We start from the raw sequence: 24,123 nt of genomic DNA, 5'->3' as shown, positions 1-24,123 counted from the left end.
TGCCTGCCAATGCAGGAGACATGAGACATGGTTCGATCCCAGGGTTGGGAAGAGTGGCTGGAGATGGAAATGGCAGCTCACTCCAGTATTCTTGCCTCAAGAATCCCATGGACAGAGGAGCCTGGAGGGCTACAGTCCATAGGTCACAAAGTTGGATGCAAAGAAGCAACGTAGCACACACACTGAGGTCTTAAGTGCACTAGAGCAGCTGACTCTTTTACATTTTTTTTTTCCTTCTCTCAAGTGAATTAGAAAACAAAACAGCTTTGGAACCTATAGCTTCCAGTCTTTCCAGCTGAATCTCCAGATACTGTGTAACAGAGACAAGTTGTCTTCACTGGACTCTATTTGAATCTCTGACTCACGGAAAGTATGACAAAATAAAATGGTCGCTTTAAATCGTTTGAGTACTTTTGAGAGAGAGAGAGAGTGAACTAACTCAGTCGTGTCCGACTCTTTGCAACCCCATAGACTGTAGCCTACCAGGTTCTTCCATCCATGGAATTTTCCAAGCAAGAGTACTGGAGTGGGTTGCCATTTCCTTCTCCATGGGATTTTCCCCACCCAGCGATGGAACCCTGGTCTCCCACATTGCAGGCAGCTGCTTTACTGTCTGAGCCACCAGGGAAGTACTTTACCTTACTCAAGTTGTCTGTTAATTTGGAAAACGTGTACATGTGTTTATTAATTTCTTAGGAAGAACATCTCTTTATTTACTTCAGAGATCATCTTTGATACAAATGAGTATAATTGTAGTTATTCCATAACAATATATATATTTTATGTACATATGTATCATAAGGTCAGTAATAGCTAGTATTGATACGTCCTGTGTGCTTTGTTAAATTATCCTTAACTGTTTCAACACCTTTTAAATTTCACATTGCTTAACAGATGAGTAAACTGGAAGCTCAGAGAGTTTAAAACATTCATCTTAAGTCACTCAAGATAACAAATGTGGAGATTGCTGTTCGAATGAGGTCTTCTTGACTTCTGACTTCATGCTTTTCCTCCATACCACATTGTCTTCCTGAAGGGCCAGTGCAAAGGCAGGGTGCCCACAGCCCCAAGCCCAAAAAGGATTTACTTTGGTATCTATCTTTTTTAGCATTTGTAAAGTGAAAAATTCTACAATCTAGGAAGGCTATGTATACTCATTAAATATGCACAGCTGCAAATTTACCCACAAGAAAATATATTTGAGAATTAATTTTAAAGCATTTTTTCCTTTAAAAAACAGATTGAAACAAAAATTAGAGATAGGCTTTTATTTTATTAAATATATATTAAATATGCTCCAGTCTAAATAGATACAAACATTATATGAAAAATCCTAATGTGCCAACAATGCTGAAATGTTATTGTTTTATGTTATTACTTGCATAAGTCTTTCTATCCATAACATAGTACCATATCATAAAAATATATATTGTTTTACGGGTTTTTTTGGTTTTGTGTTATCTTTTTATCATTACCTGTAATGAACGTGCATACACATTTAGAGCTTGCCACTTCATACAACATTGAATTTTTAAAAGTTACATATATTGATGTTACCGAATGCAAGTTTGTGAGCCCAATGCACAGTGAGGCCAAAAAATCCTGAAACATCAGTTTGGAGCAGAGATAAGTTTATTGCAGGGCCAAGCAAGGAGAATGGGTAGCTCATGCCCCCCAGACTCCAAGCTCCCAGAGCAGTTTTATCAGAGCATTTTTAAAGGCAAGGTGGGTGGTGGGTGGTCCACCAGGTATGTGATCAGCTCATACACAGTTCTCTGCTTAATGATGATTGATTCTTAGGCACCAGAAAGTCTAAGAGCTACACCCTCATGATCATCAAGTAGTTAATTTCATCCATTTGGTGGTGGTTTTAGCATCTGAAAATCTCTGGAAGTATTTCAGATACTGTTATCTAGTTACTTCAGAGGAGCTACAGCAGAGGATAGAGGGGGACCTGTCCTGGGAAGGCCTCACAGGGTTCTGCTTAGTATGTGATACATGTAGATTTTAAGTCATTTTATTTGGTATAGAATATTGTGTTATACAACTATGCCATAGTTTATTCCTCCATTTAAATGTTGATTTCTAATATCTTGTTATTGAAAAATACAGTGAACATTCTGCAGTGTGGGTCTATTGCAGGGTAGACACGCAGATTCAGCTTTGCTCAATATTGCACAATTTACTTTCCCTTTGGGAACATTTAAAAAGCAGTGTGTGAAGGAGCCTGAAAAATTAGCATAATATTGTAGGCACAATTGACATCTGTTGCTTTTAGCTTTAAAGTCCCAGTCAACTTGGAGATAGTAAAAGTTCACTTTTAACATCTTGTTCACTGTGTTAAATAACCCACTCTGTAAAGAAATGAAAAGGGAAATTTTAAATTCTTGGAACCAGAAATACTGTTTGTCAGAATTTGCAGTAAATGGTAGAAGTAGTATTCACAGCATGATTTATGACTTTAAATCGTTTATCAAGAGAAAAATGATTGCATACAAATAAAGCATTCAATTTGATAAACTGGAGAAAGAGTCCCAGAGTAGAGGACAAAGAAACAAGAGGGAAGAGAAATAATAGAGATAGAAATCAGTGACAAGGAGAACAAAACAGACAAATGATTAACCAGTAATAAAAATTCTAAAAATTGGTTCTTTCAAAACAGACAGAATTCTAAGAAGATTAAAATATAAGAGGCAAACAAAAATGCAACTCCAGTGCTTCCCCAACTTATTCTTCCTCCTGCTCGGGTGACTCTTTCCCCTCTAAACTCTAATTGACCCAGCCAACCTCTTCTCCGCCCAGGGAGAGGAGCAAGGCTCCATCTCAGAGTTTTAACTTTCACTTCTAAGATGCATCAAGCTCTCTCCCTCTTCAGGGAGTGCAAACAGAATGAACACAGAATGAATTAGATTTCTGTTCTTACTGGAACTGATTACATTTATATTAAAATTCCATTGTAGATACATTGCAATTTTTAAAGAAAGATTTATAGAGTCATCTGTTGGTATCTGCAGGGAATTGGTTTTAGGACCAAAATCAAATGGATCCTCGAGTCTCATAGTCAGCTCTCTGTATTTGCAGATCAGCATCTCGGATTCAACCAACTATGGATTGTGAACAGAGTATATGGTCTGTGATTGGTTGACTCAGGATTTGGAAATCATAGATAGACAGACATATGTATGTCTGTCTGTAATAGCTTCATCCCCCTCTTGTTTTCAGCTATTTCCTTTACCCATTTTTTTTTTTGAAACTTTCAGTTCAGTTCAGTCGCTCAGTCGTGTCCAACTCTTTGCGACCCCATGAATCGCAGCACGCCAGGCCTCCCTGTCCATCACCAACTCCCAGAGTTCACTCAGACTCACATCCATCGAGTCGGTGATGCCATCCAGCCATCTCATCCTCTGTTGTCCCCTTCTCCTCTTGCCCCCAATCCCTCCCAGCATCAGGGTCTTTTCCAGTGAGTCAACTCTTCTCATGAGGTGGCCAAAGTACTGGAGTTTCAGCTTTAGCATCATTCCTTCCAAAGAACACCCAGGGCTGATCTCCTTTAAAATGGACTGGTTGGATCTCCTTGCAGTCCAAGGGACTCTCAAAAGTCTTCTCCAACACCACAGTTCAAAAACATCTTTAGGTAATAATATATGTAGATACTCCGTGTGTGTGTGTGTGTGTGTGTGTGTGTGTGTGTGTTTTGTCTGCTTACACAGGTCCTCTAGCGGAGACAACAATTCCAAAGAAGGCTATACAACACATATAAGATCTTGAAATCCTATGTACACAGTAAAAAAACACAAATTGATGATAGATAATTGACTCACATTGTTACTGCTATGACCTTAATGAATCTGTATTTAAAGATGTTTGAAAATGTTTTTCTCTTTGAAAAATGTTTCAGTGTCTTAAGAAGGTGCTAATAAAATAGATGCTTCTGGAAACACATTTGCTGTCATCATTAATTGAACCACAACAATTCATAACAAGATTATATTTTGACAGAAGATTTGTAAGGAAGTAATTAAAATTTTCACAGACAGAATCTGTTTGATTCCTAAGGAAGACTTTTCCTGACTTTAGGATCTATGAGATTAAAGAAAAAATAGGCACTGAGTGGAAACTCTTATATGATCTTTTCAAGTTATCTTTGAGAAAGGACAGACTTACTGCTGAATTGAATAGGTTAAGGGAAAACAGGTAAAGGGGCCGGAAGATATTATTTAGTTTATGAATAAAAGTAGTATTTTCTAGGTCTTTTATTTTTTGGTTTGTGCGAAACTCCCCGAAATTGACTGAAGGAGATGCACTTTTTCTTAGTGTCCTCAAGTCCTGAGCTTGGAAGAGCTAAGGTGAAGGTCACACAGGTAAAAATAAAAGACACTGAGAGACAGTGTAGGGACCCACCCAAAGGCAGACATTCAGTCTAGACAGCCACATGCCCAGGTGTCTGTGACCGAGGCAGGAATGCTGGATCTTTATGATCAGTAGAGCATTTCTGTCTCTATCAAGAGACAGTGTTATCAAAAGTTGAATGATAAGGCATCTGGTCTGATTTATGATTTGGGTTTTTGGCATTGGAATTTAAATGGATTCCATTGGATTGATTGGAATCTAAAAACATGGGTTGAGACATTCATAGTCATTTATTTTTTGGAAAAATACATATTCAGCACCTTCTAGGTAGGAGCTATATATGTGTGTGTGTGTGTGTATGTGTGTGTGTGTGTGTGTGTGTATATATATACACACACACTTAGGCATTGATGATGTAGAACTAAATGATAAATTATCACCTTTAAAGAACTTATATTCTAGGGGGAAATACATTTATATATTTAGAGGAAATACTCAACAAACCAATTATCATAGTTCCCTATGACAAGTGTTATAATGGATATATGCATAGAGTGTTCTGGAAATAAGAGGAAAAAGAATTTGCTTCTCCCTCGAGATTTCACTTTTCTATTTTTATGTCAAAAGGATGAATATTCAAAGATTTAATGAAAATGTAAGCCTCTAAGGAAAAAGGAGGCTTTTTAAAGGGCTCTCTGCTTATTTTCTTCATCTTTTGCCTGTGATCAGGTAAGTATCTGCTTTTCATCATTCAGTTCAATCGCTCAGTTATGTCCGACTCTTTATGACCCCATGAATTGCAGCAGCCAGGGCTCCCTGTCCATCACCAACTCCCAGAGTCCACCCAAACTCATGTGCATCGAGTCGGTGATGCCATCCAGCCATCTCATCCTCTGTCGTCCCCTTCTCCTCCTGCCCCTAATCCCTCCCAACATCAGAGTCTTTTCCAATGAGTCAACTCCTCGCATGAGGTGGCCAAAGTATTGGAGTTTTAGTCTCAGCATCAGTCCTTCCAGTGAACACCCAGGACTGGTCTCCTTTAGGATGGACTGGTTGGATCTCCTTGCAGTGGAAGGGACTCTCAAGAGTCTTCTCCAACACCACAGTTCAAAAGCATCAATTCTTGGGCACTCAGCCTTCTTCACAGTCCAACTCTCACATCCATACGTGACCACTGGAAAAACCCTAACCTTAACTAGATGGACCTTTGTTGGCAAAGTAATGTCTCTACTTTTGAATATGCTATCTAGGTTGGTCATAACTTTCCTTCCAAGGAGTAAGCGTCTTTTAATTTCATGGCTGCAATCACCATCTGCAGTGATTTTGGAGCCCCCCAAAATAAAGTCTGACACTGTTTCCACAGTTTCCCCATCTATTTCCCATGAAGTGATGGAACCAGATGCCATGATCTTAGTTTTCTGAATGTTGAGCTTTAAGCCAACTTTTTCACTCTCCTCTTTCACTTTCATCATTATATCACCAGAAAAGTGAGAGTGTTAGTTTGTCGGTCCTGTCAGACTCTTTGTGACCCCATGTACTATAGCCCACCAGGCTCCTATGTCCATGAGATTCTCCAGGCAAGAATGCTGAAGTGGGTTGTCATTTCCTTCTCCAGGGGATCTTCCTGACCCAGGGATTGAACCCAGGTCTCCTGCATTACAGGCAAATTTTTTTTTTTTTTACCATCTGAGCCACCAGAGAAGCCCTCATCACCAGAAATGCCTGTCAAATAATTGAATATTGCATGACAGTTTCACATCACTCTACCTAAAGTGTCCTCAAGGAAGTTTGTACAACTGGCGAATTATTTAGGGATAGCCTAAACACTTCATAATACTTTAAACAATTGGTTTTTTTAGTGTAGTCTAGAATTCTGAACCACCGTATCAAGAAGATAGACCCCAAACGTCACCTTTTTCCAAAACTCAGAAGTTCTGGTCGGAGCATAGGAGTAATAGTTGCATGCCTGTCTCGTCTTCAGCTATTTACTTTACCCAATTTCTTCTTGGAACATTCGGTGATGGCCTGATTCTAACAAAAAAGATAATTGTGCTTGCTGTCAAAGCTCCAGATTCTCAACAGGAAGACAGACTATTGGGCAGCGATTTTGGTTGTGGAAATATCCTTCAAGCATCAAAATCAGATAAGAGGGAGAAAATTAATCCTCTTAGTGGGAGGCAGGTTTTGCTGGAATCTATCTCAGAGATGAGATCAGTGCTGTCAGGATAGAGACAGTCTCTTGTGTCTGCTTCACGAAGATAGTTGGGTCCCATCCCTACTTACCTTTGATGACTCTAAATCTTGCTCTCCCTGGCTAATCACTCAAGCTGGATAAAGTGCAGTTTAGCTGACATGTATCTTCCTTCCTTCTTCTTTTTCTCCTAACTTACCTCCAGTCATTATCCTCTCTTGCCAAGCACATAATAATACTCTATCCTTTTATGTGTGCAAAATAATTAATAAAAAATTTTGCTCTGTTCTTTCTCTAATTGCTCCTCAATTGGATCCAGGAAATTAACATACTAGAGTAATGAAGATGCACTGAATCTCTGACTCAGAGAGCTGTTGCTATTTTACAAGCTAGACAGTAAAAGGTGACTGGCAGTGGTAGGTGCTGTTAACGAGCACAGCAGTAGGGTGGAGCCGGGAGAAAGAATTGTTCCTAGAAGCCTATGCATGTCTCCCATGCCATGCTCACGTGCGCTGTGTCTCAGTCACGTCCGACTCTTTGTGACACTATGGACTGCAGCCCACCAGGCTCCTCTGCCCAAGGAGTTCCAGGCAAGAACACTGGAGCGTGGTGCCATTTCCTCTTCCAGGGGTCCTTCCCTATCTGGAGATTGAACCCACGTCTCTTGTGTCTCCTGCATTAGCAGGTGGATCCTTTACCACTAGCGCCACCTGGGAAGCCGATGTCATATGTCTCAATTATGTTGGTAGTGAAGTTTAGTTCTTGAAGAGGTTGTGAATATTCTTTGGACAGAAGGGAGAAACCGGGCTTGTGGGGCACCATAAACTATCAACATGTTATGGGTGGAAGAGGATTCTTGGATTTCCAACTAAAAGAGATAAGGCAAAGGCAGAGCATTGGGAAGTACAAGAGCAATTTGTGCAGGAAAGCACTTTCCTTGAGTTTGCTGAGAGGCAGAGATCAGTGGGAAGGGCATCTCAGGAAATTGTTGAGTCTTCTTTAAAATCAAATCAGGGGATTTCTCTTTCCTTGCAACAACACAGAGTGCCATAGCGCACTAAGGAAAGCAAGTCAGATGACAAGAGCCTTTGGGGACAAAAGTCACTTAAGCACCATTCTAAAACTGGAAAACAACTCCCATCTCCTTCTGCACTGGAGGAGTTAGAGTGTTTTTATGGCAGTATAGGAATGGGGATTTGTTTGTTTTCAGTGGCTGTGCCACAAGTGGAAGAAGGCACCATGATTTATCTATATCAGTTTCTCCTTTTCTCCTACAGCTCCTTTCCTGTTTTGGGTTGCTTGTACTGTAAATGTTACATAGAAAGTGCCCTGGTTTTGGACACAGAGAGTGGGGAAGAGAGATTTTTTGGGGGGAGGGGGGGTTTGTTTCTCATGCCAGTGTCTGGAATGTGAATTTCCTCTTCTGAGAACTGAGTGAGATGGGAGGAGATGTTGCCAGGAAAACTTCCGGAGTATATGACAGTTATCTTCAGGAGAAGCACCAAAGCCACTCCCAACTCTACCAATTTTTTTATTCAATTTTCTGATGCTGGATTCAGAAGTCCTTATGGCATTTCATAAAAATAATTAGCTGTGGATAAGCCTTGCTCAATCACCTTGGCCCCACAAGATAAATATTATCTATGCTGAATGTTGTGGTATGTGAGATAGGCTTTGTATAAGTTTCTTATTTTAATGGGCTTCCCAGGTGGCTCAGTGGGTAAAAAATCCACCTGCGCTGCAGGAGATGTGAGTTCAATCCCTGAGTCAGGAAGATTTCCTGGAATTGGGCATGGCAATCCACTCCAGTATTCTTGCCTGGGAAATCCCATGGACACAGGAGCTTTGGTGGACTACAGTCTCTAGGGTCTCAAAGAGTCAGACATGACTGCAGCAATTGAGCACATTGGCTTGTGTTAATACTGAATGTAGCACTCAGATGATTTGCCCTCAGAATTGAGAGCTTCATGTTTCAATTTATGCTTAAAAAGAAACAAGTCCACATTCAGAAAACTCCAGATGGATCGGGTCTCAACAGGAGTTGTTGGCCAGGGTTCCCAGAGTCATTAGGCTAAAGCCGGCAACACTTTCTAAAAGATATTCCTTGCTAATGCTCTAGACAGCTCTCCGCAGGTATATTTCCCTTGATCAAATTTTAGAATAGCATGCCTTTTCTATCCCTTTAATCTCTTTTTAGAAACTAGGCAGGAAACTATATTGCAAAGACTGGCTTATAATATGAACCGTCACATCTCTTTTTCTGCGTGATTGTACAATGTCTGATGCACAGGTTTCTTTTGTTATTTTTACATTATCTTCAAAATGTTCAAGTATTTCCTTGGAGTGTTCAAATTTTCCATAATAAAAAGTGTGATGGTCCAGTTTTCATGTTTAAGGAACTTGGACTGTATTAAACTCTTCCACATCATTTTTTTTAATGTTTTTTCTTGTATCCACTTCCCACTTTGGCCCCTTCGCCCTTGCATTTCCAACACCTTCCCTTCCCTTCGTTGCAGTTCATAGTGATTAACGGTAGGTGGCAGTACAGTTTCAAGCTCAAAGAGCGTTTAAGGGCTTCCTGACTCTGCAGACTAATTAAGGAGGGTGCATAGGAGAAACTGAATTATACAAGCAAATGGTAAAACAGGGGTGTTTTCAAAACACCAACTATAACTAAGCACAGGAACTTATTTAAAAACACAGGATATTTCAAGTACAGCTCACGTGGGGACCATCGGGTATATATTTGAATAGGAGGAAACTATGAGCATGAACAGAATTAGAAGAAATTTACATCAAAGGAGAAGAACTCACCAAACAGCCTTATTATTTGAGTCCTGGGACTTATTTCCCCACCTCCACACAAATGCCCATCTCTCTCCTTCCTCTTTCCGCACCCTCCCCTCTGTTGGTGGTGAATGTTACCTTTGAGGCTGTTTGGCAGTCCCTCAATGGGTTTGTGACCACTTGAATAGAGAATGTGTTTGTCTTTCTCCCATTTCAATGCCACTCTGTGTGGCTGCTGTAACTTTCATCTCTCTCACTCCCATTCTCGCCTGCTCCCTTACTGTATGAGCTTTGTTCATTGTCTTAATAGCAATTTTCATAATTAGCAGGGAGGAAAAGAAAACAAAGAGAAGCCTGTATAATGGATGGAGATTCTCAGTGCTAAGGGATTTCTGGTTCTATTTTACCTTCTTGGAGATGCTTGGGGGCTGGAGTGATGGTGGTGAAGATGTCACCTATATCCATGATCTCACTGTTGCTCCCTCAAGCCCTCAAGATGATGTCATGGGCTGCGCATAGCAATCCTTAGGCAATGCACATCCTCAAGGGAAGCTCAAGGGAGAATGCTGTTGCCCAGAGATGATTACCTACAGTCATGCTTTGAGACCATATTAAATCATCCCTTGGCCGGCTTGATTTAAATTGAGTGTTCTTCGTTCATCCACAGTTGCAGGAAATAAATTCGATTTGTGTAGCCTCATGACTTTAACATAAAACAGGAGAAAAATAGAGATGGTGTTTCTGCAGCAGTGGTGTGTGGACCCTTGAAATGAGCCTGGACTGGATGTCCACCTGGGAAACCAGTTTCCATTCAGGCCATTTCTCAAGAGTTTGTTAACAGACAGCTAGCAATAATGGCCCAGGCAAGAGACAAGAGTCCAGCCTGGGGAACTTTGCCCAGGCCTGCATGTTGTCTTTTTTTAAAATTGGAATACAGTTGCTTTACAATGTTGTGGTAGTTTCTGCTGTACAGCAAATGAACCAGCCACAAATACACATATATCTCCTCTTCCTTCCATTTCCTTCCCATTTAAGTCACCACAGAGCACAGAGTAGAGTTCCCTGTACTATACAGTCAGTTCTCATTAATTATCTATTTTTTACATAGTGGTGTATGTATGGCAATCCCAATCTATCCCACCCACTCCTTCCCTCCTTGATGCCCATATGTTTGCTCTCTATGTCCATGTCTCTAGATATGCTTTGCAAATAAGTTCATCTGTACCATTTTTTTAGATTCCACATATATAAGTTCAGTGCAGTTCAGTTCAGTCACTCAGTTGTGTCCGACTTATTGCAACCCCATGGACTGCAGCACGCCAGGCTTCCGTGTCCATCACCAACTCCCGGAGCTTGCTCACACTTATGTCTATCGAGTCGGTGATGCCATCCAACCATCTCATCCTCTGTCATCCCCTTCTCCTCCTGCCTTCAATCTTTCCCAGCAAAAGGGTCTTTTCAAATGAGTCAGTTCTTCACATCAGGTGGCCAAAGTATTGGAGTGTCAGCTTTAGCATCAGTCCTTCCAGTGAATATTCAGGACCCGTTTCCTTCACGATGGACTGGTTGGATCTCCTTGCAGTCCAAGGGACACTCAAGAGTCTTCTCCAACACCACAGTTCAAAAGTATCAGTTCTTCAGCGCTCAGCTTTCTTTATGGTCCAATTCTCACATCCATACAGTTCAGTGCAGTCACTCAGTCGTATCCAACTCTTTTAGACCCCATGAATTGCAGCATGCCAGGCCTCCCTGTCCATCACCAACTCCCGGAGTTGACCCAAACTCATGTCCTTTGAGACGGTGATGTCATCCAACCATCTCAACCTCTGTCGTCCCCTTCTCCTTCTGCCCTCAATCTTTTCCAACATCAGGGTCTTTTCAAATGAGTCAGCTCTTTGCATCAGGTGGCCAAAGTATTGAAGTTTCAGCTTCAGCACCAGTCCTTTCAGTGAACACCCAGGGCTGATCCCCTTTAGAATGGACTGGTTGGATCTCCTTGCAGTTCAAGGGACTCTCAAGAGTCCTCTCCAACACCACAGTTCAAAAGCATCAATTCTTTGGTGCTCAGCTTTCTTCATAGTCCAACCCTCACATCCATACATGACTACTGGAAACACCATAGCCTTGTCTAGACGGACCTTTGTTGGCAAAGTAATATCTCTGCTTTTGAATATGCTATCTAGGTTGGGCATAACTTTCCTTCCAAGGAATAAGCGTCTTTTAATTTCATGGCTGCAGTCCCCATCTGCAGTGATTTTGGAGCCCAAAAACATAAAGTCTGACACTGTTTCCACTGTTTCCCCATCTATTTCCCATGAAGTAATGAGACCAGATGCCATGATCTTAGTTTTCTGAATGTGGAGCTTTAGCCCACTTTTTCACTCTCTTCTTTCACTTTCATCAAGAGGCTTTTTAGTTCCTCTTCACTTTCTGCCATAAGGGTGGTGTCATCTGCATATCTGAGGTTATTGATATTTCTCCCAGCAATCTTGGTTCCAGCTTATGCTTCATCCAGTCCAGCATTTCTCATGATGTACTCTGCATAGAAGTTAAATAAGCAGGGTGACGATATACAGCCTTGACGTACTCCTTTTCCTATTTGGAACCAGTTTGTTGTTCTAAGTCAAGTTCTAACTGTTGCTTCCTAACCTGCATGTAGATTTCTCAGGAGGCAGGTCAGGCGGTCTGGTATTCCCATCTCTTTCAGAATTTTTCGGTTTGTGGTGATCCACACAGTCAAAGGCTTTGGCATAGTCAATAAAGCAGAAATAGATGTTTTTCTGGAATTCTCTTGCTTTTTCCATGATCCAGCAGATGTTGGCAATTTGATCTCTGGTTCCTCTGCCTTTTCTAAAACCAGCTTGAACATCTGGAAGTTCACAGTTCCCGTATTGTTGAGGCCTGGCTTGGAGAATTTTGAGTATTACTTTACTAGCATGTGAGATGAGTGCAATTGTGTGGTAGTTTGAGCATTCTTTGGCATTGCCTTTCTTTGGGATTGGAATGAAAACTGACCTTTTCCTTTCCTGTGGCCACTGCTGCGTTTTCCAGATTTGCTGGCAATACATGTACATTACCATATGTGAAACAGATAGCTGGCAGGCTCTGCTGCATTGCACAGGGAGCTCAGCTTAGTCATCCGTGATGAGCTGCAGGGGTCGGATGAGGGGTGGAAGGGAGTCTCAAGAGGCAAGGGATATATGTATATTTAAGCTGATTATTTCATTGTACTGCAGAAACCAACACACAATTTTAAAGCAATTATATGCCAACTAAAAACAAAAAAAAAGCCCAGCTCAGACAGTTCTTGAGTTTTGAAGCCTTGTTTTACTCTTTTTGAAAGAGCATTGAAAGAGCATTGGTCTTCCTCTCTTCTGTGCTCTTTACTCATACATGTTTTGATGATTGCATTTTTTCATTATAATCATTTGGTTAGATATTTTCCTCCTGCACTAAATTATGTGTTCCGTGAAATTGATGTCTTGTTTCTTTTTCAATCTACATCACTCTTAGGCCTGGTGCTTAAGAGGGTCTCAAGTAACAGTTATTATTCAGGTTCAAATAATTATAAATGGAAAGATTCAGATCTGAATAATCATTATTCAGGGTTAATAAAATAGGTGAAAGATTTTTAAATGCTGGACTTCAATTTCTGTTTTCACTGTCTTTGCTGGATTTGAATGGAATGTAAATAAACATGTGAAATAATACCAAAACAAACAAAACAGGACAAAATCAAGTGTAAAGATCCTGTTGTTGTTCAGTCAGTAAGTCGTATCTGACTCTTGTGTGACCCTGTTGACCGTAGCCCACCAGGCTCCTCTGTCCGTGGGATTTCTCAGGCAAGAATACTAGAGTGGATTGCCATTTCCTTCTCCAGGGGATCTTCCCACCCTAGGAATCTAACCTGCATCTCCTGCATCGGCAGGCAGATTCTCTGCCCCTGAGCCACCAGGGATGCCCATCATAAAAGAAAATAGTGGTGAGGAAAAAAGTGAGGAGGCAAACTCTAAATCCTGGAGGTTATTTGAGCGCTAGTAAAGCTATAGTCAGCATTAAGAGAGTAGATGCTTTTTGCAGGATAAAGTGTTTGTGGAGGAGATATGAGCAGGCTGGGACAAAACTGCACATCTTTCAGATGCAACTGGAGGAAAAGCAGCGAGCTTTCTTGCCTTCCTGCATTGTCGGGTTAAGGAAGGTTATCTCTTCCCGGGATTCAACCTCTCTGTTTTAAAAATAACTGTGTATACTGCTGATTTCATGGTATTTCTTCTCTCCTGAGCTAAGTTCCATAAAACTTTTTATGCCCATTTCCAGCAATAATGGATGATGTACCTGTCTCAGTGGAATAATTTAGTGACTTGCTCCGGTGAAAGGTGAAATGCTGAGTGAGGATTGAAATACTCCATATGTCTTAAAATTCCACAAACCTAGGCGTGTGGGAGACATTCCATACAGAAACTCAACATGACTAATCCTTAGAAAACAGTCTGAAATCGATCGTTCTTCCCCGCTGCCCGGACATACCGCAGAAGGCATCCCCCTGGGGTTCTCATGGAGCCATCTGGAATTTTTCAGGTTTAATATTAGTGCTTTGCTGCTACAGAAAGGCAGCAAAAACCCTTCCTCCTGGGTCTTCCACCTGAGACATCTAGTGGTCCATCCATCGGCATGGATTTTCCTTTATTCCTATAACTCTGTGAGAAATTAATTGTGAACCATCCAAGACAGGCTTTTGCTTACTTCTTATCAGAAAACACCAGGAATGAAGATGTTTGCTTGTTACTAGCTCTTTTTTATGTCCTGGACAGCTTAAAAAGTTCTCCAGTTTCTTTTTTCCTTTTTAATTTTTATTTTGTGCAGGAGTGGCGTTGAGTAATGGTATTGTGTTAGTTTCAGGAGTGCAGCAAAGTGCTTGGTATACATACACATATGTCAGTTCTTTTTCAAATTCCTTTCCCATTTACGTTGGAACAGAATATTGAGCAGAGTCCCCTGTGCTATACAGTAGGTCCTTGTTGCTTAAGTTTTAAATATAGCAGTGTGTACATGTCAATCCTGTTGCTCCTTTGTTCAGGCCCCTCTGGTCCTTTATTGGATGGTGGGCATGTCTGGGGTGGAGCCTGGAGAGGGCCCACATTGTCACTAATTTGAAGGTTCAGATCACTCCCTGGATCCTTCCTTCCTAGCTGACCTAGGAGCTGGCAGAGTTGAAGGTAATTTGAAGGTGATGTGATTTTTGAGGAGTTCCAGAATGTGTCTGAGTCCAAACTCTAGTGTATGGTGCCGAAAGTAATGCAGTTTAATACATTTTAATCAGGGGTCCTCTTTGTTCTAAATAAGACATGGTCCTAGTGTCCAAGGAGCTCACAGCCTAGTGGGGCTTCCCTGGTGGCTCAGTGGTAAAGAATCTGCCTGCCAAGCAGGAGATGCAGATTCGATCCCTGGGTTGGGAAGAAAGGATCTCCTTCCTGGGAAAGGAAATTGCACCCCATTCCAGTATTCTTGCCTGGGAAATCTCATGGACAGAGGAGCCTGGTGGGCTGCAGTCATTGGAGTTGCAAAGAGCTGGATACGACTTAGCAACTAAACCCCCACCGCCGCCACAGCCTAGTGAGAAGGCTGGTGTGTGAAGGTATGAAACAGGGGCACTTAGGGAGAGGACAGGTCAGCTCCACCTGGGGAGGCCCAGCGGCGTTTCTCAGGCAGATGCCTCAGAGCTGATTTAGGGTGGTGTCAGGGTCCCTCCCTGGAGAAGGCACCCCACTCCAGTACTGTTGCCTGGAAAATCTCATGGACAGAGGAGCCTGACGGGCTGCAGTCCATGGGGTCACTACTAGTCGAACACGACTAAGCAACTTCACTTTCACTTTTCACTTGCACGCATTGGAGATGGAAATGGCAGCCCACTCCAGTGTTCTTGCCTGAAGAATCCCAGGGATGGCGGAGCCTGGTGGGTTGCCGTCTCTGGGGTCACACAGAGTCGGACACGACTGAAGCGACTTAGCAGCAGCAGCAGGGTTCCTCCCTGTGTCTGCTTCCCAGATGCCAACTTTCTGTCCACCAGATCTTGGAACCCTCTGTAGTCTTCACATGCAAATGTTTACTTGAAGAAACCACTGAGGTTGAAATAATTTTACACTTCGCCACCCAGTGAAAGTTAAGGCTGTCTCACCATTACTCCTATGTCTGTATTATTGTACTGTTTGTTCACATAATGGACAAAAGTATTTCTGATCAGTAGATAAAGTAAAATGGTATTGGGCATCCCAAAGTAGCTAAAATTGTCCTTCAACCACTGTGTCCCAATTGAATCATTCTTGCCTCAGTGTTTGCATCCTGTCTCATAAACATTATATTGTTGTTGTTCAGTTGCTAAGTCATGTCTGAGGCTTTGCAGCTTCGTGGACTGCAGCACGCCAGGCTTCCCTGTCTTTCACTATCTCCCAGAGTTTGCTCAAACTCATGTCCACTGAGTTAGTGATGCCATCCAACCATCTCATCCTCTGTCACCCTTTTCTCCTCTTGCCCTCAATCTTTATCAGCATCAGAGTCTTTTCCAATGAGCTGGCTCTTCGCATCAGGTGGCCAAAGTATTGGAGCTTTATTATCAACCTTGCAATGAATATTTAGGGTTGATTTTCTTTATTATTGACTGGTTTGATCTCCTTGCTGTCCAAAGGACTCTCCAGAGTCTTTTCCGGCACCACGATTCAAAAACACCACAGTTCTTCAATGCTCAGTCTTCTTTGTGGTCCAGCTCTCATATCTGTACATGACTACTGGAAAAACCATAGCTTTGACTGTATAGACCTCTGTTGGCAAAGTGATGTTTCTGCTTTTTAATATGCTCCTAGGTTTAGTTGTATTGTGACTGCATATAATATTAGTTATTTAAGTTTGGTAGCTTTATTACCAAACTCATGCATTAGCCTTTGGTCATCTCCCTGCTATGGGCTCCAGCAGGCCCATCATTTAGAGAGGACCCCTCCCTCCTGGTTTCTCGCCTCTCGCTTCAAACTTCCAACACCTCTAAAGACAGTATTATACATCTCTTTCTCCCAAGTAAAGCATGAGTTAGTAATCAAGACAGTATCTTTCAAGCTTGGGGGGAATTCATCCGCAAGGTTGTGTCTGTATTGCCCCTAAGTAACTTAATTAGTAGTCAGCTGAGAAAGAAAAGAAGGTTTTTATTGTGAAAGGGATTGATACATTATCCACTGGGATCTTTTGGCATCTTTATTCTCGTTAATGTTACTTTATTTTTGTTTTTTGGCCATGCCCTGTGGCCTGTGGGGTCTTACTTCCCTGACCAGAGTTGGTACCCACACCCCCTGCATTGGAATCAAGGAGTCTTAATCACTGGATCACCAGGGAAGTCCCGTCCATTGCTATTTTAATGTCGTAATTAAACCTGAGCCTCAAATGATAGGTAAAAGTCACCAATTTGTGAAAATTATGTGGGACCCCAGTGGTTGCCCTGTTGTCTAATCCTGGTTCTGATAGGTTTAGAAACAGCCAGCATATAAAGTGTCTATGTCATATCACTCAAACATTAAATTCCACGAACAGTGGAAGCAAAACCCAATAATGCTTAGGGAACATCATGGCTTTTTACTTTGGTTTCATTTTGTATTGTCCAAGTAGATTTCTTTTTCCCGATAGACACTTAATCTAGGGCTTATTTACATCCCCAGCATTTTCTCTGGAGAGCTGGCCTTGGGCACTAGTGGCATCGCAGGGATTTTGTCCATCGCCACATTTCTATGAGTTCTATTTGTGTGTGTGATAAACCCAGACAGTTTAATTAAGTTTGTTTCAGTCTTACATCACCGTGCTGACAGACTGTTTTTTAAATCTTATTTATTTGTATATGTGTGGCTGCTCTGGGTCTTCCCTGATGCGCGAGGACTTTCTCTAGTGGCAGTTCATGGGCTTCTGGTCGTGGTGGCTTCCTTTGTTCCAGAACACAGGCTTTAGGCATGCAGGTTTCAGTAGTTGCGGTGTGCAGGCTCAGTTGCTCTGCGGTATGTGGGATCTCCCCAGATCAGGAATCAAACTCATGTCTACTGCATTACCAGGTGGATTCTTAACCACGAATCCACCAGGGAAGTCCCACTAATAGACTCTTTTAGTAACATCTACCACTTAACTAATCCAGGTAAGCTTTGGGAGTTACTCGCTGGAACATACCATACAACCAACACATTAATTATACCATCTACTGTATTGAATTTCTGTTTAACTGAATTTTCATGGTGTAATTTCGACAAGATTTCTTGATCATTGTACTTAGAATTATCAGTATCGCTTGCAAAAGATTTATCATGCTTATTGTCTCATTTTAGGTCACCAGTCTCTTCAGAAGATCACGGTAAGAACCTGTCTTACTTATACTAATTCAAAGGTGAAAGTTGAGCTGTGGGCCTTGCATTTCATTGTCAGCAGAATCATTTAAGAAAATGTCTTTAAGATGTTTGTCATGTGTTTTTTTTTAAGTGCCAATTATGAAGTGCTTTTAAAAGCTTAATTCATCCTAGCTAAATTTGGTATCTTGTACTATCTTCAGATCTGTTACAACTCTTTTTTTTGACAAATATTGCAAAGTTTAATGTATTCTGATTTCTGTCCCGTCTCTGGATACCATTGACCCTTGAACCATGTGGGGATTAGGAGCATCAATCCTCCACACAGTCAGAAATTTGTGTGTGACTTAGAGTTGACCCTTCGTATCTGTGATCTCTCCGTTTTCTTGAATTCAACCAGCTGTGATTCCTGTAGTGCTGTCGTTTTTACTGTTGAAAATAATTCCTCACACAAGTGGACCTGGGCAGGTCACACTCACGTTGTTCAAGGGTCAGCTGTACTTTTTGTGGCTTTGGGCTAGTTGTGTGGCTTCTCTGAGTCACAGATTTCACCTTTAAAATGGGAGTGGTAGTATATATTTCCTAAAGTCCCTTCCAGATGGGACACTGAGATGTGTGGAGGATGTTATAAGTCTGATATGAGGCTGAGTGGTAGTTCTCTGAGTCGTTACACAGTTAAGATGAGTTATTTACATTTTAAGAGACAACTGTCTTATTCAAAGGAGAATATGTATAGTTTTATCTCAGCTAGCTTTAAAGTTGTGTGTGTATTCAATCAGTCGGTCAAAAATGTTTACTAAGTGTTTACAGTGGGTCAGTTATATGATCATGTTATACAGGTATGCTCTATGGGGCTATATGCGGGGACAAGATGATGCGTGACACACAGCTTTCTCCCTCAAGGATTTCTTTGGGGGATGGAGTTGGTGGAATGCCACATACCTACTGCTATACAAAACAAAATGCAATTCATCTTATAAAAGGGGGATAAACCAGGACTGTAACAGTACCATGGATGTTCTACTTCATGCTCTTCCTAATTCAGCTGAGGCACCATTATTTATTTAGGCAATCAAGTAAAAAAATAAAAGACATGTTTTAAGTTTTCCTCTTCACTGTCTGTTTCCTACCTGGTCACTAAATTCTGCCAACCCTATTTTTTATACTACTTTTTTCTCTGTTTTCTTTTTCATTCCCATTCCTTTTGTTTAGGGCCTCTCTATGTCTTACTTGGACCTTTAACATTGTCTTCTAACTGATAGCCATTCCCCCAGAATTCCTTCTTTTATTTCACTTTATAACTGCCTATCACCAAAACTGATTATGGCAAAAATCTACTCACATTGCCTGTGGGATGAAATCTTTTCAATAAACCAATAGTTGTATTCTTCTTTCCAATGCTGAACTTAAACCTGAACTAGAAAGTCCTGAAAGATGGAAATCTGTCTTCCTCTCCTGCTCATTGTTTCTTTGGGCCTCTTTTCCCTTCTTTCTGTGCTCTAGCCATGAGGTACTATGTATAGTTTCTGAAACTCTAGTCATAGAGTTTTTACCATATTTATCATGTTTCCCACTTTTATCCAGACTGTTCTGACCGAAGTCCCTCCTCATTTTTGTCAAAGACAGTTTATACTTGTCAATCATCCATCCTCCAAGAGAGCTTTCTGCCCTGCTTAAAATTGCAATGCACATTTTTCTTCATTCTAGAATTTGACTTAAAAATTTGATGCTTGATTTACCTGTCTTCCCTGCTAGACTGTGAGTTCTTTGATGAAGATCCCAACAAATAGCAAACATTCAAAAGATGTTTATTAATTGACTATACTGACAAGAGAGCGGGGAGTTTTTAAGCAGACCTGTTCTGTTGCCATATCATAACGTCTTTCCCTGTATTGGAATAAAGTTGTGTTGTGTTTTATGAAAAATCATAGGGCAGTTATGTTCAGGCCTATCAAGTCAAGTATCGACCATCTAATGATGACCTACTGTTGTATGCTATTTTGTCCATCAGTGTTGGTTGACTGGGTTTTTTAAATTGCATATTTAGGAGTCCTTGGATTTCAGGGTCATAAGATAAACCAGAAATTTATGTTCGGTATTTATTTTGACTAGGGTTTACTGTAATGAACTTTGTTTGCATTTGCCTTCTTCTCTGTATCAGAACTTATTCCCTATTCCAGAATAAAAGGGAGTGAGACTTTAGAATTCCATTTCTATAGTCCATAGTCCACTGGACTATGAGCTAACAGTGAGCACTGCCCATATCCTGAGGAGTCCTGAAAGGTGATGACTACCAGGAAGTCTTGATCAGTATCAACAGCACTTCAGAATCAATTATTTTGAAAATGGGTGTATGTGATCAGTTAAAGACACATTATCCAAACTTGGGGTTTTTCCATCCTCATGGCTGCAAAACATTTATTACATGTCATGCCTCTTAATTTGATTCTGCAACTTCCAAAAGTGATTCAAATATGTAGCATAAACTTAAAATGATGATGTAACTAATCTCATCTGATTTTCATCTTCTGGCCCATGTATCCATGGAAAAATATTCTTTTCCTTTATCACCAAGATTTTCTACTAGTACTTAAAATGTGTTTTCTTATGTTTATACATTTTTACATGTTCATGTTTGCTGTGGTTTGCATAAAACCTTAAGTATCATGTCATCAAGCTGTGTTTGGATATAATAATAACACTGCAATATACTTGGAAGAGAAGTAAGAACTAGTAATTTTGCTTTCTCAGAGTTATGGGTAGAAAAATCAAGGCACATCGGCAATCAGATCATGAAATCAGAAAGCTCAGTGCCTCTTGCTTTTCTGTTTTGTTTGCTTTCTGCCAGTGGGCTGGTCCCTCACTCTGACTGGTCCCTTTGGGCATCGCCAAAACAGACTTTGTTCTTGAGAAAATCTCATTTTCCAGAGTCCAATAGCCCTGACCTTCTCAATCCCCTCAGATTATCACCCTTTTACAGAAAATGTGCTTGGTTAGCGTGGCTTTGTCATTTTCCTTCCAAGTTTCCGTTCCCTCGGCCGTAAAGCGAGGCTGTTCGTATCTACCTTGCCTGCCTTCCTCATGGGACTGTTATGAGTTCAGTCGTGAAATTGTCTGTGAAATCACTTTCCCATTTGTGAAAAGCAGCCCTGACATAATGCTGTTGCTGTCCACAGTCGATGGGGAAATATGTGTTTACTATGATGTTTGCTCAGCGTTATGCCCTGCCTTTGACAAGTTAAAAGATGTGCTGGGAATGAGAGGGTGTGTGAGAAATGTTTCTTTCAACATTATCATTAAATATTAAATTTCACTGGAAACTTTTTATGTCTAAGTGAGGAGGAGTAAAAAAAACAACCACAATTTAGCTTGCAGTGATAAAGTAAAGGGACAGTGTCTGATTAGGTGCGAGGTCAGTAGATATGAGGAATTGATGATTTAAGGCATAAATGAAGTGTAGAACGTTTCTAATTGCACCAGAATATCAGAGTTGCTAAGAATAAAGGCTGAAATCTATTGAGTGCTTCTTAGGCAGAAACACTCTGCTAAAGTGTTTCAGCCACGTCCCTTCATTTCGTCTGTAACAAATCACAGGACACAGTAAAGTGTGTTCTCAGTTTTTAGGGGAGGAAACTCAAGCGCACTTATATAATTTGCTGATGATCACACAGCTAGTTAGTGGTGGTGTTAATTTTCACACCTAGTCTAAACACTCAGCTCTTGTTCATTTGCTCACCATGTCCCCAGAGAACAAAAGAAATGAGTGTCACCATTCAGGTGAATTGATAGAATTGTTGAAAGAAAAACATTTCCCTCTAACAAGAGTTTATTTACTACTGTGTGAGTAATTTCTTTTTAATGACAAACCAAAACAGACCAAAAATAACAACTTTCTCCCTCCTGCTGGGAATGATTTGTCCCTGTAGAAAAAGTAAATACCAATGTCACATTCTCTCATAATTAGTTAACTGAGTGAAACTGAAACTTCAGGGAAGCCTGCCATGCTGAGTCCCAGGGGGAACATTACATTTGAATGTTACAGCTGGAAGCCGAGTCCTACTCTTTGTCAGAAGATAAGCTTGGCGATGATGGATTGCCCTGTCCTCCGAGTTTCCACTGTCTTTAATGCCTGTCACTTCATCATTTAAATTGCCCCTGGAGCCACCTCCAGTGCCCAGGCTGCCTCTGCTGCTCTGAGCTCTCAGATTTTGCCCTGTCGTCTTAACCTCTTGCCTTTCAGGCTACTCAGATCACCTCTCTGCTGCTGCTATCTACACCCAGGCAGCAACCGAGGGTCAGCTTCAACCAGTGTCTGTTCACTTACAAAGTTAAGGACATCCATGGACTCTCCTGAGCAGCAGTGCCAAGCAATCTTGATTCCCCTGGCATGTCTGAAGCACGTGTCCCTCTCCTATCCTTCCCACTAGACCTGTTGTTGGTAAAAATGGTCCTCACACTACATGGTACTTCTGCTGTTGCAACAGTAACACAGTGAACAGAATGGGAGGAGGGGTTATCCGGAAATAAAAATTGTAACATCCACAGTCACTGGTGTAAGTGCCCAAGGATGAGCCGCTGACATGCTTGAGGCAGTTTTACTTTGCAGTGGGTCGTGCAGGGAAACAGTGAAGAGTGACCCAGAGCTCAGTACATCAGGGGCTGTCTCTGGCTCAAATACCATATGTTCTTTTTCCTCTCCAGTATAAATATATCCATGTACATAGATTTTGCTGAAATAGAAATACTCATAAAAATATATAAAATTTATTGGCTTGGTTTAAATTATAGCCAAGGGGCTCAGTACTCAGCCCCCAACCTAAACAGTAAAATATTTGTAGCAATCTGGAAGCTTTGTGTTTGCCTTTATTATACATTATCTTCCCTCTCCTATGGGATAACTACTGTTCTGCTTTTTTGTTAAGAAATTCCTTGTTATTTATCATTTTATTCCACATATGAATATTCTATATATGAATATATATGTATATGTATTCCACATATATGTTTGTGTATATATATATATATATATATATATATATATATATACAGTTTTGCTTATTTTGAACTTTTATAAGTTGCGTCCTTTTGCAAACTCTTCTATGGTTTGTATCTTTTGTTTCACGATAGTGTTTCTCTGATTCATCCTGTTGATGAGCAGCTATCATGTTGATGTACAGCTCTACTGTATGAATACAGAACAGTTTACATGTCCAAATTTTGATTAATGTTTAGGTGGACTCTAGGGTGTTTTTGTTTGGTTTCATTCTTTTTGTAAACAGTATTGTTATGGACATCTTTTTTATAACTCCTCCTGGTGTCCATTTGCAAGAATGTTCTGTGGTTTAAACACAGGGATGGCATAGTGCTGTTGTTATTTAGTTGCTATGTCATGTCTGACTCTTTGTGACCACGTGGACTGCAGCACACTAGGTTCCTCTGTCCTCCATTCTTTCTCATATTTCATTAAAATTCATGCACATTGAGTTGGTAATACTATGTAACCATCTCATCCTCTGCAACCCCCATTCTTCTTTTGCTTTCAGTCTTTCCCAGCATCAGGGTCTTTTCCAATAAGTCAGCTCTTCACATCAGGTGGCCAAAGGGTTGGAGCTTCAGCTTCAGCATCAGTCCTTCCAATAAACATTCAGGGTTGATTTCCTTTAGGATTGACTGGTTTGATTGCCTTGCTATCCAAGGGACTCTCAAGAGTCTTCTCCAGCACCACAGTTCAAAAGCATCAGTCCTTCGACGCTTAGCCTTCTTTATTTCTCACATCCATACATGACTACTGGAAAAACCATAGCTTTGACTAGATGGACCTTTGTCAGCACAGTGATGTCTCAGCTTTCTAATACGCTGTCTAGTTTAGTCATAACTTTTCTTTCAAGGAACAAGCGTCTTGTAATTTCATGGCTGCAGTCACCATCTCAATGATTTTGGAGCCCAAGAAAATAAAATCTGTCACTGCTTCTGCTTTTTCTCCTTCTGTTTGCCATGAAGTGATGAGACTGGATGCCATGATCTTAGTCTTTTGAATGTTGAGTTTCCAGCCAGTTTTTTCATATGTTTTTAGAGTTCTAACTTCGATGGAAATCTTGATTATCTAGGAGTTACCTTAAATTTGTTCTTCATCCAGGGTGTCTTGATACACATGGACTTTGGCTTCTTCATATAAATTTTAGAATCAAGTTACCAAGTTTTTTGTTGCAATTCTCATGGCAATGGCATGAATCTATACATCCGTATTAAGACGATTGATATTTTTATGATAATGAGTCTTTCCATCTCAAACCATCTCTGCATTTAATTTTTTAAGACTAATTAACCTTTTAAAGTGCCTATCAACAGAGTTTCATAATTTGTTTCATGAACGTTTTGACCATATTTTGTTAAATATATTCCTAAGTGCTTAACATTTTTAGCGATATT

The 24,123-nt window shown here is 40.8% G+C and overlaps 1 protein-coding gene across 2 annotated transcripts in view; it reads left to right on the top strand.

The window, feature by feature from the left end:
• The window catches only part of DGKI (diacylglycerol kinase iota), a 504,155-nt gene that overhangs the window by 420,225 nt on the left and 59,807 nt on the right, over window positions 1-24,123 (top strand). For both annotated transcript variants that reach the window (XM_068972548.1, XM_068972547.1), the window contains one exon: window positions 17,677-17,702. In XM_068972548.1, coding sequence (XP_068828649.1) covers window positions 17,677-17,702 — 26 coding nt within the window. The remainder of the gene's footprint in view (window positions 1-17,676; window positions 17,703-24,123) is intronic.

Source organism: Capricornis sumatraensis, chromosome 5 (assembly GCF_032405125.1).
Source record: "Capricornis sumatraensis isolate serow.1 chromosome 5, serow.2, whole genome shotgun sequence".
NCBI classification, from domain to species: domain Eukaryota; kingdom Metazoa; phylum Chordata; class Mammalia; order Artiodactyla; family Bovidae; genus Capricornis; species Capricornis sumatraensis.
The sequence above is the reverse complement of the archived record's forward strand: the minus strand, read 5'-3'. Positions and strand labels throughout refer to the sequence as shown.